Below are 19,209 nucleotides of genomic sequence, written 5' to 3'. Positions count from 1 at the left end.
TTTATTGAGGGGGTTGAACAAGGGTTTTCTGATGGATGGGTCTCTGAATGGAGAAGAGGTTTTTGGTGGGTTGAGCAGATGAGTGGGGTCTTTGATGAGTGGACATCAATAGATGATGGACGGTCAAGAGGATTATTTTCCATACCAATTTTTAAAATTTATTTTATATCTACATTGCTGGTAGGGAGATTGTTGAAACAGTTGAAAACATCACTCTTTTTTTGGATTACAATTATACACATTTCTCTATAATGAGTTCCTTTACTGTTCACACAGTTTTCTTTACCAGCCTGCAGCTCAGAACAACAGTTAATCTCACATCACAAATCCACTGATGAAAAAATACACTTCATACATACGTATGTCAGGATCAAGTCTGATACCAGCACACTGACAACATTTGTCTCCCAACTAGACTCTAAATTTCAAAACACACTGACCTCAAACAACAACAGTCAGCATTACAATATGTGTCACTATTGTCAAATGTCAATTTTCGAAATTCAATTGACATTTAAAGTATTGTCCACTGTGCAGCACGGTATGACTTTGAAAATTAACTGTCAAACTGTTTTTTCTATTTTCATTTTAATATGGTCAAAGAAACGCCCACACAAGTATGTTAGAATTATTGCATTTTCACTTTTATTTTTACTCAATGAACACATACATATATGGACAATTACAGTGCTATTGTGGATTTACATTTAGATGATCAAGTTCACATTATCATTTGAATATAGTCCCCTAGAGGCTTCTATAGGATGAGTTTCCTCCGTAGGCTGGACTCGCCGCCATTGATAGGGTAAGGAGCTCAGACATCCAGACGGAGCTCAGAGCAGAGCTGCTGCTCCTTTGCGTTGAAAAAAGGCTGTTGAGGTGGTCCGGGCAGCTGATCAGGATGCCTCCTGGGTGCCTTCCATTGGAGGTTTTCCAGACATGTCCAGCTTATAGGAGACTTTGGGGTAGACTCAGAATACACTGGAGAGACTATATTTCCCATCTGTCCTGGGAACACCTCAGAATCCCCCAGGAAGAGCTGGTAACCGGGGGGGGGGGGTCTACCTTGCTTAACCTGCTGACACTGCAAGCCATTCAGATGGATGGATTTTGTGCATCACAAATTCAGTATAGCCTGTTCTCACATCATCAAATTTGAGGAAGACGGTAGATCCGTAGGGGGCTGTGGTTCCCCAGAAATGACTTTAACTTTTCTCTGAAAAGATGAACTACTGCTCCGTTGATGTCCTCTCTGATGGGTGTCATTGAACTGTTGTTGACCATTTCATTCCACTCCTTCTGCAATGTCTTACAAACTGCATCATGTACTTCTGGCAGAAACATGAAGTAGTGAATCTTCTGGGCTCCACAGTTCAAATGATCCTCACGCAGACCAGATGAACTTTCTGCCAGTTTCACGAGGGATATTCTAGCAGATTTGATGTCCTCGCGGAGTGCGTTTTTATCACAGTTTTTAACATGTGACAGCATCTTGTAGATATCACTCTTCTTAAAAATGTCCCTCAAATTATTATGATCCAGTTTGAAAGGAATGTTCTTGCATCTTTCAACACGTGAATGAAAAACACTGTTGGGGCATGAGACGGTGGAATAGGTGAGATGTTTGAAATATTTTGGACCACTGAGTCCCCAGTTCTTTGTGAACGCCACATCAGTAATAACTTGATATTTTTCATGCCACTCCTGGGCTTTGTACAAGAGCTGAAACATACAAGGGACGATTTCCTTTTCCCTTTTCAAACATGGACTGTTGTATGTATAAATTAAAATATTTTCCACCATTGTCCCGTTAGAGTTTAGAAAATAATCTAGTCGATTAATTAAAATTTCTTCACTGTGTTTTGATGTTTTACCGCTCAATTCTCCAGATTTTTCCCTGTTTTGAAAATCTGGATAAACTGGTCCATAACTCTCTTTGGTGCCGTCTTTCATGAGGACAATGTAAACTGCGTATTGCTTGTCTTCTTCAGGTTGTTCTTTATCTAAATATTTTATGAATGATTTCCATACTGTATCAAAAAAGACATCATTATCAATATTTTCCTCTCCTTTTGAAGAAACCACTTCCATTATGTGATTATACTTTTCTGTTTCGTCAGAATAGTTTGTTGTTTGTTTCCAACTGTCTCTTAACAGGTGAATATTTTCCATCACATCCATTCCCAGAGTGGCACAACAGTTTGTGATTTTTGAATGTCCAAAATCCTCAAGGCCTTGATCATCCCAAGTATTAAATTCTTCTGGACTTAGTCCTTGTATTGGTTTTGCCATCTTCAGACTTGGTTCATTTGTCTCAATACAACTTAGAGGAGAGAACACATTAATACTTTGAAGTTGTATAAAGTATCAGTGAAGGAATGAGCAGTGGGGTTTCTGACAGAGGGATGTCTGATCGCAAAAATATCTGAATTTGTGGACTGGGGTGGTGGTCGGAGCGAAGGAATGGGATTTCTGAAAGGGGGGATCCCTGATCGCAGAAATATCTGAATTTTCCAATGGGGGGGGGGGGGGGGGGTGTCATTGGGCGTCCAAGTGGCGACTTTGAGTGGGGAGGGGTTCTGAACGAAGATGGGGAGCTCTCTGATCAAAGACATTTTTGAATTTTCTGATTAGAGAGGGGGTCTCATTGCGGGGGTCTCATTGCGGGGGTCTCATTGCGGGGGTCTCATTGGGGGTCCAAATGGCAACCTTGGGGGGGGGGGACTAAGGAATGAGGTTTCTGATGGGAGTGGTCTCTGATCTGAATTTCCCGAAGGGGAGGGGGTCTCATTGGGGGTCCAAAATGGGGTCCAAATGGCGAAGTTGGGCGGCGGGGGTCCGAACAAAGGAATGGGGTTCCTGACGGAGGGGTCTATCATCTCAATTTTCCCGAATGGGGAAGGGGGTCTTCTTTTGGGGGGGGGGGGGGTCCTCATTAGGGCTCCTTGGGGGCGGGCTGGGGTCTGAACGAAGGAATGAGGTTTCTGACGGAGGGGTCTATGATCTGAACGTTTCGAATGGGGAGGGGGGCCTCATTGGGGTCCAAATGGCGAACTTGGGCGGGGGGTGGGGGTCTGCATGACAGAATGAAGTTTCTGACAGGGGTTTAGAGGGCTTAGTTTTTAACACCTTACATTTATGGATATAAATAAAACTTGGCCAGTAATATGATGACATTGCAAATGAAAAATTGTGTCCCAAGCAATGTAAGCTTTCATTTATTATAGGCCACGTGGTTTTCAGGAAAAAGAAACCTAAAGCCGGGCTTCATCTGGCACGCCCCTTCACATTAAGTACACGCCTCGAAACCTCAGCTTCCTACATCCGCCCATTATCTCTGCCTTGACTCTAGTCTCTCTCACTCATGACAGTGTGATTATCTGCAACACACTGTGCTTTCCCCACCCCCTTAACTTGACAACCCATACTCTTTCCTGTTAACGTAATGAAACTTGGCACGGAGACAACAGATAATCCAAAATGATTGGACAATGGAGGGATATATAAGTGCTGGTGGCAGATTGCGTCACATAGTAACTTGAATGTTACTTGATCTTCAGCGCATTACACAAAACAAGAAGCCAAAGAACAAGAACCAAACGACTTACCCTGGCAGGGGTAGGCAAACCTTAAACAGAATACTGATTTGGTAAAACTTTTTGACATTTAAGGGTTAGTAGTTTTTTTTGTTCTCAAGCTTTGCTTACCCCTGCTGGGGTGGGTGACTGGCGCAGGCATCTGGTAAGTCACTACAATTTTAAACTAATTCTCTTTTTGTTTTTCAAGGTGTGTGAAACTGTTAGTTCCTGCTATGATAAGCATCAAACCAAATGTCAATCAATTTTGCTTTTACTTATACAGACGAGCTTAGTGAGTTTAATTTCATTTTAAAAAGAGCTATATATATATAACTGATTAATATTTATACTTATATTTCTGTCAGAAATATTTTATATCATTAATCTACTTTATTTTTTCTCTCCAGTGTCTGCAGCCGCTTACCATGCAGGTAACTGGTTATTCTAAACATTATACATAAAAAATCTAAACAAAAGGGTGAAATGATCAAAGACACGGACGATTGTTTGGAGATGTTGAACTATTAGAGTAATGTTTAAAAGATCTATAATAATCTGTAACACTTTATGTCACTTCTAAGAACATAACTTAGACTCAGTTTATATGTGCACTCTGTATTAGATGGTAAGGAAGCCAACAACAGACAGCCGCCAACAACTTGTTCCTGAAATACTTGAGAGAGGAGACATGTTTTCAACCATTACCAAGGAGCTACAGTTCCCCTTACCCCAAATGTACAGAGAAGTGAAATGTTTTTATTCCATCTACTTATGAACAATTGGTCCTAAATGTGTAAAGATGGTGTCAAGCAAATCTAACTGTCTCCAGTAAATGCGAATTTGGAAATGTTTAATAATAATCAAAATTTTTAACATAATTTATTTGACATAGTTTAGGTATACTTTGTGACTTTACTTAATATTGGAATTTAATTTGTTCTGTCAGCTGAAATTAGTTTAACAATGCTGACTTTTAGGTCTTCATTTAAGTTATTACAAAACATCCCACCATAATTTAACATTTGACAACTTCTTCCCATCCAGCTTTTTCAAAACCTTCATAACGCCACATGAAATCATTCAAGCGCCAAAGGTCTTGCTGCGCTTCTCATTTGAGTTCAGCAAAGATTATGATGTTCACCATTTGAGTCTTTGCCTCAGTGTTGGCGCCAACGGTGGAGAAACACAGATAATGTAAGTATTAAACACAATGTACCTAATACTGATTATTTGCTTTGAAAGAGGCATTGAATAGACAAGACATTAATTTTACCAGCACAGTTTCACCACACTCACCAATTTATTAAGAACCTGTAAAAAATCAGTAACAACTGTGCTACAATGTCTTTGTGAATCTGATAATGTTGGACTGACTCTAGTAGGAATAATCCAACACATCATGAAGTACATTTATCGTTTGATTTATCATTCATTACTCTCATTTGCAGCTGAACAGTTAAATAACATGATGTTTAACACATGATTTTTACCTGTGGATTAAATTAAGTCCAACTTTTTTCACTATTCAGGGAAGAAGACAGTCAGCAGAAAGATGCCCCGAAAGATGCCCCTAAAATAGTTTGCTCTAATTTTACATTTAAATTAAATAACTTTTCAAGAACTGATTTCATATTATTAAATAATATAAATACAAAAAAAAACCTACCCATTACAGATATGCAATGGGAGCATTTCCACAAACATTACCGTAATCAACACGCTGGAAAGACAAATCAACATGCATTAGCTGTTATTTTTTTGGAAGGTGATGAAACGAAGTTTTATAAGTCTAAGCCACAATTTCGATCGAAGGGGAATTCTGAAGCTAAATTCCATGTCCACACAGAGCAGCTATTAATTCAAGAAATTGATGAATTTCTACAACCGAATAAACAGAATGAAAGACCCAAAGTGGAATGTATTATGATTTACACGTATAATAGTCCATGTCTAAAGAGAGAAACTCAGAATATTGACCCTTGTATGTATCTGTTGTCAGTAAAAGCCCGTGAATGGTTCAGTAAATACGGAATTTTTACTTATGTCTTATTTACACAATTTTGGGGACCAATTGGACGAAATTTTTTAAAAGATGATGGATACAAAGATCTTCTTTACTTAATTGCGGAAACACATGATATCACCTTCCGACTGGACAGCAAGGATATAGGTGAAACACTGAATAAAATTGATTTACAGCAGTTACTGTCCACTGTTGAAGGCAAAGATAGAAACAAACTACTAGAGGAGTTTAAAAAGGCTAAGTACGATATACAACAAATTAATGAGCCTTTTACTATTAAAGAACATCTGGACAGAGGGGAAAAGGTTATTGCTTCATCCACATTTCCACCAAAAGCACAAGTTAAAACGAGCAAAGATTTATCCAATGCTTGGCATGAAGGCGTTAAAAACACTGCAGTGGAACATCTTAGAGCGGCAATAACAGCAGACTGCAACACTGTAATAGTGAAATGTTTTCTATTAAATCTTGAGTCTATTTTAGGGAACAGAAGCCCGATAAAGTTTTATCAGATAGATCTCTAAAGGTATTGGTTTAAAATCTCAAAACTTCTCTTCTGTATTTCGAAACTTTGTTGTTTGCTCTGTTCTGAGCTGTTGGCAATAAAAGTATATTCATCCTCTGTGTGCTTCGTTTACTGACCATCAACAAAATGTATCTGTCTGTGGTCAAACCATCAAAGCGTGTGTTGTTCAAGTGTGAACATAAACAAGAGAAAGGCTTGGTAGTGCAACTGCAGCAAGAGTAGAATCCACCAATGAACTAAACCAAGAGCCTCCTGAGCTCAACTACACAACAGGAAATGACACAGTTCATTTCCTTTATTAGTAGCTTTATTTCTGATACATGACCATGTTAGATACCATTGTCCCAGCACACATACTGTTATCCTTTCTGACATGGAGCTTTGAGAATTGGCACAAACAATATACAAATGAACATCCCTGTATACAATACTGATTTTAAACAGAAAAATAATCAACAATAAATATCCAAAATTGACACAAGATAAAAATGCAGAGTTGTAACTTGATGAGACACAATGTCTTCTAATTATTACGTCTCCTTTTAATTCAGTGCAAACATTAAATCAAGAACTTTTGGCCCTAAAATAGTTTATAACCAGTCTGAGTAGAGAACAAAGCAGGATGTGAACGTAGAGATTTAGATTTAGTCTGGAGACTCCTTACTTTGTGATGTACAATAGTTAAAAGTCTTAATGTGAAGAGACAGAAAGTAAACATGTTAATTAAAATATACAAAAATCAATTCTAACACCAGAAGTCTACGGGTTTCCTCTGGTCTCAGAACATATGATTTGTAAAGTCTAAGAATTAAAAAAAATAGCACACAAAGGATTAATAAATTAAATGGATGTCAGCCCAGAGAAAGAATAAGGCAAGCAAGCTCATACTGTATATACAGTTAAGTTCACTATTTACATTGTGTTTACATATTGTTTAGTAACTTTGCCAACAGTTGGTGGGGTTTGTCTCCCCCTACTGGTTCATACAAGTGTCACACTGCAGACAGCAGTAATGAGTGCAGCAGTAGTCTCATGCTTTTAATTCCCCTATTACAGAGCACTCAGAAGAAACCATGCCCAGTGTAGAGACCTCACCTGACCTTGTTCGTCATCATCATGATACAGACACAGCCAGGAAACCTATCATAATATGTCACTCCATTCATTGGTTCGTATTTCAACACACACGTTTACTTATTTTGATTTTAAGAAAAAAGGAAGGAAGTTTGTGTTTGGGGGGGCACAGTCTCCTGATGTTGGTTTTGGTTGAATTATTTCCATATTGCTTTACTTCATCCTGCTTTTATAATGAGGCAAAGTAAAATTAGTGAGAAAGTGCAGAGCTACTCCATGACTTTTCTAATATGGAACACAAACAATATACAGACGTCACTGAAAGCAGATATGTTACCTCAAAAACACTGGCAACTCATCTATGTCTACTGTATTTATTGGGAGGGAGAGCACAATCATCACGCAGTTACAGCATCACCTTAAGAGGCCTGGTTATGCACAACTGATCAGATTTATTCCTCATATTACCTGACCAACAGAGCTGAACATAACTTAGTAATAAATAAATAAATGACCTCAGATAAATACAAGCTAAGAGAGTGATGTCTCAATGAAGGATAAGTAAGCCAACACTAAACAAACCACTCCACCACCAGCACTGTACGTGACTGGACAGCCACATTAAAGCAGTGAGGAAGAAAGTTGCCGTAAGTGAGACCTGAACGTAGCAGAGCCAGACTCACTCAGAGGTATACAGACTTAATGAGGGGAAGCCCAACTTTAAACTCTTCCACAAGCTGTGAGGCCTAAAATGCAGTCAGAGGTTAAAATTGAAAAGGGGAAAAAAAAAGAAAACCAAGACACATTTAATCACAAATGAAGATGTAAAACTAGACGGTTGCTGATTTGACAGCTGTTATGAGCTGAACTGTAGTCGAGAGTGGGAATGATGTCTACTATCAGTCAGTGCAGGCCTCAAAGTTTATCCAAAACCTGTCTTACCCCTTGGTAAAAACTCAGGAGCCAGTTGTTTTGCTTATGTCTGTGAGGATTTCTACTATCATTGCCCTGTCAAGAGGATAAACCAGGGACACAAATCTGGGGAACTAGGAGTGAAGAGTGTAATATTTTACCCGAAATACTTCAACAAAAACAGTCTCAATCAAGACTGTTATCAACTATTATGGGGACCTACATATATGCTTATGGGTTAAAAGGAAGAGGAAGCATTAATGATAAAATTACTAACCATCTTCAGACTTAAAAAAAAAAAAAAAAAAAAAAGAGAAAAATCCAAATTGTTAAATCTGAGTGAGACAAAATATGCAACAACCCAGTAAATGTAAAAGAGATGGCCACATATGGCTATAAACTAAATCTGCACTTTGCTCTAAAAACCAGCAAGAGTGATGTAATTTCTGTGACTGAGATATACATATATATATATATATATATATATATATATATATATATGCACACATCAAGTGTATATGTGTTTGTGTGGAGACCAAACAGAGGAAGAAGAGCCTGCAGGCTGTGGGTGAGAGAGTGGAGGCCGGTGGATGAGGACAGCAGGACTCATGGTGGCGTCTCTGCATTAGTGGCCGTGGTCTTTTTCTTTGTCGGCTTCTTCACCGTCTTAGTCTGAGTCTTACAGAGAGAGAAGGACAGGAGGGAGGGGAAGGTAAAGAGTAATTAACACAGCTGATTAAACAACAGAAGGAAAAGAGCAAGAAAGAGTGAAGAACGGTGAACTATTAAAGTGGAGGAGAGACTGTTGAGGATTAACTAGGGTTGTGCAACACACTGAGTTGTATAATATGAGTGACCTCTTTTTGGATGGATTTCCATTAAATTTGGTACAGACTTTAATTTTCCGCTCAGGATGAATTTAACAACTTTTCCTCTAGAACAATCATCTGGTAACAATTTCGATGTGTCTAATAATTTGTTTGATGGCCAAATACCTGAACATGGTAAACAGTGTACCTTCACAACATCAGTATGTTAGCACTGTCAGCTGTGTCCTAAGTGTGAGCAGGTTTTGAGTAGGTATTGCATTGCCTCTGAAAAATTAAAAACTTTCAGAAAACAAAAATTAACTCTTAAATTCTGCAAGTTGATTTGGAAACAACACAGTTTTCCACGAGATGATTTTTAAATGCACAATATGAAATCAGTGCAATATTTCTATGCCAGAGACGGAGGCATATTGTTTTTGGGTTATCCGTCCATCCATCCCATTCTCGTGACACGATATCTCAGTAACGCCTTGACGGAACTTTGGCACAAACATTCACTAGGACTCAAGGATGAACTGATTATATTTTGGGAGTCAAAGGTCAGAGGTCACGGGTGTGGTGAATGCAATATCTCTAACACCCGGAAGGAATTTCTTTTAATTTGGTACAAACATCCACTTGAACTCAAGGACGAACTGGTTAGACTTCGGTGGTCAAAGGTCGAGGTCACACAGAAATTATGGCCGAATTTCACACAAATTGTTAATATTTTATATGACTTTGGATAAACAGGGATTTAACCTGAAACTAGTCTGTGTGGCGGAGGCATACAACCGCAAGGCGGTAATTCTACTTTTTAGTATATATATAACATACTTATAATAAAAACTCTTGTTGGAAATGGATTTGTTATGGTTAAACAAGTATTACTAAGTTACTTAATGAGATCTAGAGAAAAAGATTGAGAATGGGGAAAAAATTATTGTAATATAAATGTTAAGCCATAGATGCCCTATTGTAGCATTTACATTATAATAATGTGGAAATCATGCATATGCTTCTGAGATCAGGTCTTGCTCTTGGTTTGAGTGTGTGTGTGTGTGTGTGTGTGTGTGTGTGTGTGTGTGTGTGTGTGTGTGTTCATTGGCCCTACCTCTGTCTTAGCAGTAGCAGGTTTCTTGGTTGCCTTGACACTGGCTCCACGTTTGGGGGCTTTGTCTCCAACATCATCATCAGAGTGTTCAGTCCTTGTGTCTGATTGGTCAGAGCTGTGTTGGGATGACGTTTCATCAGCAAGGGATGCTGCCAATGAGCGGGCTGCAGGATTGGACAAAAATCAGTGGTCACTGAATCAGAGAGTGGCTCAGGGTTCAGATTTAAAGCAGGTGAAAAAAACATGATTGAAAACAGAAGATTCACCAGAGAGACAACAGTCGCTTCACTCTGACATTTGTTCAAACGTCAGAGGCAATGAAATCTGAAAATCTGGAGACAAATGTTTTCATTTCTAAAACAACACTAAGAGTACAATGGATAAACCTTTATTTCCATTCATTTACAAGATTCATCCAAAAGGCAACAACACTGAAGTAACTGCTTAAAAGTGTGTTTTTGCAGACCAGTGCATCACTGCAGACCACGGTCTCTCACACCACCCAGTGGCCAAATTTCAAGGCTCACCTTTTGTTTCCACCAGTTTTAAAACTGGATGCTGGCTGTATAATAAAAAGGTCACACTAAATAGGAGTATCTTCTGCCCAGCTACCATTACAGCATCCGGGTAAACGACCTTCTGCATTGACAAAAATCCAGATGGCGTCATCTGAGGTGTATCCGTTTCAGTGCAATCACACTAAATGCTACATGAGCAGCAGAGAGCGCTTTAGGCCCCGTCTGATGCTGTAAGCAAAGTGGAGCCCAAAGAGACTCCAGTGCTGCAGCACTTATTCCCATTATGTGGACAACCAAGCAAGCAACAATGTTTGAGTAAGATTGCCAGCCCCTAATCCAAACTTTAACCATCGACAGAAGTGATTCACCAACTTGGTAGTGTTATAAGGCATCGCTGAGGGTTCATGAGATGATTAAAGGGATAATAAATATATTAATATCATATTTAATGTTCAGACTCAAAACCACTATATCCATTATGTGTCGTAAATGCATGTAGACAGAACTTTTACTTCTGTTGTTTTGCTTTATTTTTGAACTTGCACACATATCTTTTGTCAGTATATATTTAAACTGTGTCACTTTGGTCACTTTGATCTCTTCCTTCATAGTTTCACAGCTCGTCAGGCCCACATATCCACCCAGCCAGTAGTGTAGTGAGACACAAAGAGTCCTCCTTCCAAGCATCTCCTCCCACTTGAGTCACATGCTTTGACACCCCCCACCCCACCCACCCAACTCGACCTTCTTTGCATCACTACCCAATCTCCGCCTTTTCCCTCCCATCCTGCAGTGCTTTAAATCACATGACTCCACTTGGCTCGATCAGTCTCAGTCATGCTCTGATAAAAGTTAAGTTAAGTACAGTATGTACATGTATGTATTTATGCAGATGTGTGTGTGAGACCATGCTTCTCCACGTGAAGCTGCTCATGAAGCGGTGTTGGGATGTGTGTGTTGTGCAGCCTTACTCTGTCGTGCAGTAGTGCTCTTGGCCCGGGGCAGAGTGCTGGCCCCTGAACTCATGTCGTCCATGGTGTCTCGTCTCATGCGGGCGGCTGAAGTGTGCAGAGCCAGATCATCCTCAGTATTGATGAGAGTCAGGTCCTGCATGCTGAAACTCCGCAGCTTGTCTGACAGAACACCCTGCCCCTGGGTGTCACAGCAAAACCAAACACAGACCAGTTAGATTTGTGAAGCAGAAAAAGTGCACGTTCACTTGCATCTACATAACATTTATGTAGAAAATTTTTTTTTTTCTTTTTTTAATAAATCATTATTATTTGCTAATTCTCATATCTTTTGAAAAACCAACTGCCAAGCTTCTGCAGTTAAAGGTTTAATAAATTTTACACTGACAGTATGAGGATATAGGCCGTTTAAGGATTTCTACCACTTCAATGACCATGAAACTATTTGTCCTGTACTGTGTAGAGCTGCGTTGATTAGTCCATTAATTGATTAGTTGATCGGCAGAAAATTAAATGACAACTATTTTGATAATTGTACTGATAATTCGACTTTGTTAGTCTTCTATCAAGCAAAAAGCTTCTCAAAAGTCAGGATTTACTGCTTTTCTGTTTGATATTATTTTATTATTATATCATGAATTTTCCCTAGGGGATAAATAAAGTATCTTTCTAATCTAATCTAATTGAATATATTTGGGTTTTCTAATGCTGGTCAGACAAAAAAAACTATTTGAAGACTTTGGGTTCTGGAAAATTGTGATGGGCATTTTTGGCTATTTTTCTGACATTTTTTGGACCAAATCAACAGATTAATCAAAAGATGAAAATAATTGTTGGTTGTAGCTAAAAAATAAATAAAAAGTAACTGCAAAGAAGATATTAGATTATAAGATATTTTCTTTACAACTTATGCAATAAAATTATGTCATAATTCTGCCAGCACCAACAATTTACTGTTTGCACAAGCTCATCACAATATCAGATCAATAAGAATTTGGTGCACCTTCAGGACCCGTTTGTTTGGTTTAAACAAGCAAAGTTAATCAGAAACCAAAGTAACATCTTGTCTACACAAGATATTCACAGATATCTTCTGTTAATCAATCCAGCTGTCTACGCAGGTTGTGGAATGGTTAACGCTACACACTCAACGCAACCTAAATCGTATTTTTCCAATTTTATGTTCGTAACTCCACTTATGGTGCTCTGCTTGATCCACACAGGCTGTGCAGACATGAGCATTAAAATACATGTTGGGGAATCTGATCTATGTCAAGTAGATGTCTGTAAATATGACTGTGGAGTCATACCAAACACTCAGAGGACGCCCTTGGATCTTATCACTTACGACACATTTAGATAGGGCCACATACAGATACAGAATGCAATATCGAACTGAGACATGGGAGACCGTGTTTTTAATGTTGTAGTGTGTATAAAGTTTTGAAGTGTGTTGCCAGTAAAAAGTTGCCAGTCACATCAGTTCTCCTGTTTAGCTGTAAGGCTGAGTGGATATAAGAAGCAGCTGTCAAAACTTCCTACAGATAAAATCACATGTGAGCAGGGAAACAAAACGTGATTTCAGTGATCACTTGAGAAGCGTTCTAACTGCATCTCAACTGGATTCAGACACAATCTTTACAGGCCTGGATCAAAGATGAGAACATGGCTAAAAACACTTGTAACACAATCTAAAGTGAAGATATTACAGCAGTCATAAATATTAATGTGAACATCAAGCATTAGTGAATTTTGAAGTTATTAATCATAAAAGGCGTCCAACATTCCCAGAGCACACAGCTCACCTTGGTGGCTGCAGTGACAGCAGCATTAGCAGCCAGGTTGAGACCCCTCTTTCCAAACCTCATCATGGTGTCATAACTCCTGTCTTTGGCCTGTGCTATGTACTCATCTATCTCCTATAGCACAGGAACACAGTTGAGGGAGAAGAGTAAAAGACAACAATGTAAGCAATCGGGACAAAGAGCTATGTGGTGTGAAAAATTTTAAAGAAAAATCTGAATACTTTAATGTGCAGACCAGTTTATATCGTGAAAGGGACACCATGACTTTAAAGTTCCGTCCCTACCTTCTCTTTGTTGGAGAGGGTTGGGTGGACAAACTTGCGGTAGAGGACACTGGAGCCCTTGGTGTATGGGGACAGGAGCCAGATCACAAAGGCAATCTTTAGCTCAAAGTAAAATGGAAACCTGTGCAATGAAACAGAGAATTATAACCATCAGCAATGAGAGGAAAAGGACACATGAAAGCTTTGAGGAAAGTGTAGACACTTGAGTTAGGGAAAGAAGAGAAAGAAGAAGAGACACTGATCTGATGATTAAAAAGGTTAAATAACTGAGTTTCATTTTATGATCCTAAAGTGAAAACAGGATATTTTAACTAGAGATCATTGTACTAAAAACATCCAAGAACACTTAGCACCAGAGACACACATGAATGCGTCTATTGATATTATATAAGCTGTTTGTTTAGTTGGGCATGAGGTTCACAATCATGAGCAACTCCTGACTCACCATGATAGGAGCAGGTCTGTGGCTGTCTCTGCTGTGGTGAACAATGCAAATACTATCCAGTACATCATCCACTTCACCTGGACACACACACACACACACACACACACACAACACACACACACACACACACAGGTGAGGAGTGAGACCATAAAAACAGAAATAGCACATAAAAAAAACCCAACAGCTTCCAGTGCGCACGTGCTGAGACATGTGGAGCTAAACAGAAGCTACACACACATACACACGCCGACGCAGAAATACAACATATGTTTCGGTCCTTTCAGATCACATCAGTATGCATGGTTAATCTCTGGAGACAAAGGAAATGTGGGGCATCTTCTCAACATGCAGTGAAGTAGGCACTTAGAGGCAAATTAGCTTGAGAACAAATGGAAATACATTAACAACAATCAAACATATAGGTATATCACATGTTACAGAATTAGAGGAAAGCACTGGATGGTAATGGTGTGTTTAAAGGCACTAACAGCCCACAGACATACAGCCATATAAACACACATAATGCTGAATCATTCGACTCATTAGAAACGAGCCAAACAAGAGGGAAGGGGAATGAAAACATCAGTTCTAAAAATGGCGTCCTCCACTCTCTCCCTCTCTCATTCGCTCCTTCTGTGGCTGTCTGCTTGAGCAGGGGGGGTTACCATGGTAACCGGCGAGGAGGAGACTGCTCTCCAGTGCAAATCTAGGCGGAGAGCCAGAGTGCTGCTATCTCCTCCTCCTGGACCCCCTCTCTCTCATCCTTTGCAGTGATGAGGTAAACAGGGAGGACCCCATTTAGCTTACAGACTCTCAGCCAGACAGAATGAGAATCTACTGGTTTTTACACTGGTTTCCACTGGCAACACTGGTCATGCCATACTGAGTTCATTACCACTTTATTTGTTGTTATTTAAAAGATATTCACTCTATTCTTTTTTTATTATGCCACCAAATCTCAAACTTCCCTCCCAGCTTAGTGTTGATGTTTTTATACTCAAGCATGGACTGTGCTGTGATTTAAAGTGTCAACACTGAGCTAACAGAAAATTTTGGGGGATTTGCAGGCACAATTGGATGCTATGACAAAATCTGGGCGTGTTCATTTGAACTATGAATCATTTAGGTATCAGGGGATTGGATAGCTTCATGCAGCCAACATGTTTTGGATGTTAGTCACTGGCCAAACGCCCACTAGATCATTGATTTCCAACCCTTTTGGCTTATTTCCCCCTTGAACACAGCAATGCTACAAGTCATTACTGGCTCAAACGTAAAAAATGATTTCCCCGTTTTCAAAATGGTTTGATTTGATTTTTTTTTTTTTTTTTTTTTTTTTTTAAAAACATGCCTGAAAAGGTAAACTTCATTAGAATACTCTTGGAACAATTTCACTAGATGATACAGATGGTTTGCACATCAGCAGAATGGCATGACCGTTATGTAATCGTCATGCAGTTGATAAACATCTGATGAAACGGATGAAAGAATTAGAGCCCGATATTAAGGAGTAAAAGACATTCTGATATCGATGTATCGGCCGATATATATATATACACACACAAAAGGATCAAATATACATAAAATGCTGCCTATATAATTTGACTTGAACCGAGCATTTCCACTGCATTATTGCTTCTTAATAAAAGTATTCATATCAGTGCATATCAGAGAATATATGCTCCGATGCCGATATATATCTTTGATAGGCCTATATCGGCCAATAAAATCAGCCGACCCATAAATCTACTGTGTTGTTTCAAGGGCAAAATGTTGTCATGTCCGTGTTGAGTAAGAGAATTAGGACTGACACACATGTATGCGGGTATTATATTGTTTTAGTGTCATTATGGTGCCATAGCGACCCCATTTCAAGAGGGTTGGTGTGTCCCAAATTAACAGCCCTGCCAAGCTTATGACCTTGTCTGGGAGGCCCTGATCATTATCAAACAACCTTTTTTTCCACCAGTCTTCAAGTCTTCAAAGGAACAGAACAGTCAGTGTGGCCCATATCAAAAAGGTAATGAATCTGTGTTCTCTGATGATGAATGAATGTTAAGTGTATGTCGGAAACAAAATTCTATCTGAGATTTGTATTTTACTTGAATGTACATTTACAACTTTAAACATGAGTGTAAAGATAGCTGACAGTAGCCCGGGGCAAAATATGCCAAAAGTCAAAGAGAACAGTCAGGGGTCAAAAACAGGTCTGCTGTGATTTAGTAACTAGAGGTGATACTCACATATTCTTTCACATTCTTCGTTTTTACAGCCTTGTATGAGGAGTATGCTGGGTAGAGTGTCCCAAAGGCAAGGCTGAAAAGAGCAGAGGAGCAGAGAAATGCTGGTCAGAGGAGAGGGATTCAGCTTGGGAACACAGCCTCTGGGTGCTGATGCTGACACATCACAAACATGTTCCTGCTTAAAAAGCAGGTTAGCCATGTTTGCTCAGACCTTATGCAAACACAAGTATCTTTCTGCATTACTTTAACAGAGTCGGTGTCTACATTGCTTTAAACTCTGTATGGTGATGCCACAGTAGAGAGGTGATGGGCAGTGGCTTGTCAAAACACATTGACCTGATAATCATGGAGTCAGGAAGACTGCAATGAGACAAAGTGGAAAAACACACAAAAGTCTGCCAGGGGTGGGTCAACATGTGTGAGTCCTCGTGCAGAGTGGAACACTGCACACAGGGCTGTGTTTTTGATGTGCATTTGGTTGCATCCTGTGCCACTGTAGTGATTTGTGCTGATGTGACAGGATGCTGAATGCTCTGTGAGAGGACAGCAGGGAGAACACAGTTCAGCAAGTCACCAGTTTGTCTGTAAGCCTACAGTGTAAACCAGTGATCGTGACTTTTAACACTTGAACAAACACTAAGGATTGAATATATCACACCAAGTCTCCCAGTGAGGATGTGCTCCCAGCTGTTGGCAGCCTTAACTGATCTCTGTTTTTTTTTTCCAGAATTTAAGTAGGTCCTCTGTCCCAGTATGTATCTGAGCTGCTCAGTCATGAGTGCAGCGCCTCTCAGCTCTGTACAGTAAGCCGAGGCGATTGGTAGCAGGCCTCTAGGCCAGTGGACTGCCTCAGCAGACGCCCTGCACTTCTTTGTGGCCCTCCCCATCTCAGGTTCACTTCTTTGGGTTTGAAGGCATTTATATCAGAGTCTGAGGGCAAACTAGATATAGTTATTTGAGTTGCGCTGCCTTTTCATCTGTTCAGTTTTGAGGTTAGGACAGATAATTTTTTCTGTAATACAACACACAGAAGAGGCAGCTGCATGTTTACAGCAGAATAAAAGGTGAGAAACGACTGATCTAGTGTGAGGTTGTGCAGCAGCCATTATGATGCATATCCAGTCACATTGTTTGTCTCCCAATAGACGCATGACTACCTGAGGTGCAGTGAAGCGGAAGAGCCAGCTGGAAGCCACTAAAAGTAACAGTTTGCCAATGATATCCTCTACTTATGTAATTCAGGTGAGGAGAATATTTATAGGAAGTAAGCAACAGTGACATTTCTACATGTGAGCCTTTCAAAGACACCATCGCAGCCATGTATCCACATGATGATCCACATGAAACTGACAGCATCTGTGACAGATAGGCACATCCAGCGATCACACGGCACAATATCCTGTCTCAACAACTCCAAGCAGTCATCTGACATAAAACAACATTAATGCAGCATTGTAAAAGTGTCTGCATAGGGGACCAGGATGATGATAGCTGCTGGCTTTAGTTGAGTCATCCACACTGTGGGGATGTGGTGTGTACAGGTGGAAGCCGAGGCCTGGACTGCTGATGCTGCTTGTCTGAACACAGCAAGGCATCTCTCTGTGAAGTCTCTCCAACATGTTGTAATATTGAAAATATACAAGTCATCCATATTTATCTGGTCAGTTCCTGAACATGGGCCTAGCCATGGTTTGGGTGGATGGATGGGCACTCATCCCTGACTGGGCTGCTGCCATCACGTTTTACCAGCTCATGTTACCAGATGGTGCTGAGATGCTCAGTCACCACAGCAGCAACACTCAGGCTGGGACGGTTTTAAAAGCCATGGCAGGCTGTTTGGAGCCTGTTTGCTTGTCAGAAGCGAGGCTGGCATATTAAACAGGTTTCACTTGTTTCACGGCTAAGAGCTCATTTCCCTGCCAACACGTTATCTGTCAGGTGGTTACAGCTCTGGCTAGCCAGCATACGTTAGCTACCAGCGGCTAGCAAGCGCTGGATGCAGATTGTACTGCATCATTGTAGTAATTAGAGACATAGATCAACGGTTAGTATGGATAACATCGTATCTGGGTGTCTAATAAACAGCTTATCCACAGTATTTGTCTACATTACTCAAATGTAACTATATACGGACAGAAAATGGTGCCAAGCCTAGCTAGTTGGCTCGGCGCGGCGTTCAGCATCAGACAGATGATGAATGGAGGAGCCGCTGCTCCGCCTAACGTTTAAACACGACAACAGAAGCAGCCCAGCCCGTACTCACACAACTATCCTCGAAATAATCCAGGATACCATCTTGGTGGACCGCCGACCGTGCACCTTCCGCTTCTAGGAAATGTAGTCGGTTAGCTAGCGGGCTAGGTGGCCCCCCATTCCCCTCCAGGACGCGGTTTGTTGTGATGTGAACCGGGAAGCTGGCCGGTGCTGGCTGTCCGCCGCTCTGTGTGCTGTCAGGTGGGCTAACAGCAGCTGAGGATGTGCTGCAGTCTCTGGCTCCTCCAAGCTGCTCCTGTTCTCCAGCGCTGCTGCTGGAAAGACTGGTTCTTAAAGCGCCAGAGTCACATTGTAAAATGTGTCAGACAAAGTGCATCTCGTTGCTGCCTCTGTCCACACACATGATCCAATGAGCTCAATCAGTTAGTGGGAATAGTGAGAGTCAGCGGCAACAGACGGGGTTAGTATGCAGTGACAATCAAAGACAATAAACATGCATAAAACAAAAACAAACCTGTAATATAAAATAATAGGCATTATAGGAAGGTATTAAATTCATCCTCCTTGGTTAGGTAACTACATTCCTTTCCTGCCCCATTTCTGTGATCTACTTACATACATGAGCAGAGAAAGCTAGGCCACACAGGACAGACATGAGAGCATGTGGCATCAATAAATCACAATCGGATTTTG

At 40.3% G+C, this 19,209-nt stretch overlaps 2 protein-coding genes across 2 annotated transcripts; one reads left to right on the top strand and one right to left on the bottom strand.

Annotated features, from left to right (window-relative positions):
• The first annotated feature begins 3,533 nt into the window (after positions 1–3,533).
• LOC130174081 (uncharacterized) lies at positions 3,534–6,223 on the top strand. Its single transcript, XM_056383692.1, has 5 exons — positions 3,534–3,741; positions 3,986–4,009; positions 4,201–4,313; positions 4,623–4,772; positions 5,108–6,223. The coding sequence occupies exons 2-5, from the start codon at positions 4,004–4,006 to the stop codon at positions 6,123–6,125; spliced, it is 1,287 nt and encodes a 428-aa protein (XP_056239667.1). The 5' UTR covers positions 3,534–3,741; positions 3,986–4,003; the 3' UTR covers positions 6,126–6,223.
• Positions 6,224–7,375: 1,152 nt separating this feature from the next.
• reep2 (receptor accessory protein 2) lies at positions 7,376–18,865 on the bottom strand. Its single transcript, XM_056383668.1, has 8 exons — positions 18,566–18,865; positions 16,303–16,375; positions 14,060–14,136; positions 13,615–13,735; positions 13,331–13,444; positions 11,526–11,706; positions 10,037–10,200; positions 7,376–8,791 (listed from the first exon to the last, which is right to left on the bottom strand). Exons 1-8 carry the CDS (start codon positions 18,595–18,597, stop codon positions 8,720–8,722), a joined length of 834 nt encoding a protein of 277 aa, XP_056239643.1. The 5' UTR covers positions 18,598–18,865; the 3' UTR covers positions 7,376–8,719.
• Between the last annotated feature and the right edge of the window lie 344 nt (positions 18,866–19,209).

This window comes from Seriola aureovittata, chromosome 8 (genome assembly GCF_021018895.1).
Source record: "Seriola aureovittata isolate HTS-2021-v1 ecotype China chromosome 8, ASM2101889v1, whole genome shotgun sequence".
Taxonomy (NCBI): Eukaryota; Metazoa; Chordata; class Actinopteri; order Carangiformes; family Carangidae; genus Seriola; species Seriola aureovittata.
Note: the sequence above shows the minus strand (reverse complement) of the source record. Positions and strands in the feature narration are given on the sequence as shown.

Bases quoted from the DNA above. Each gene is read 5' to 3' on its own strand.
- reep2 (XM_056383668.1), bottom strand. From the start codon at position 18,597: ATGGTATCCTGGATTATTTCGAGGATAGTTGT. The intron at 14,137-16,302 runs GTGAGTATCACC...GTGTGTGTCCAG, and splicing joins CGAAGAATGTGAAAGAATAT to GTGAAGTGGATGATGTACTG. The intron at 11,707-13,330 runs GTGAGCTGTGTG...TGTGACACCCAG, and splicing joins CTGTCACTGCAGCCACCAAG to GGGCAGGGTGTTCTGTCAGA.
- LOC130174081 (XM_056383692.1), top strand. The intron at 4,314-4,622 runs GTACAGAGAAGT...CTTCCCATCCAG, and splicing joins CAGTTCCCCTTACCCCAAAT to CTTTTTCAAAACCTTCATAA. The intron at 4,773-5,107 runs GTAAGTATTAAA...TTCACTATTCAG, and splicing joins GGTGGAGAAACACAGATAAT to GGAAGAAGACAGTCAGCAGA.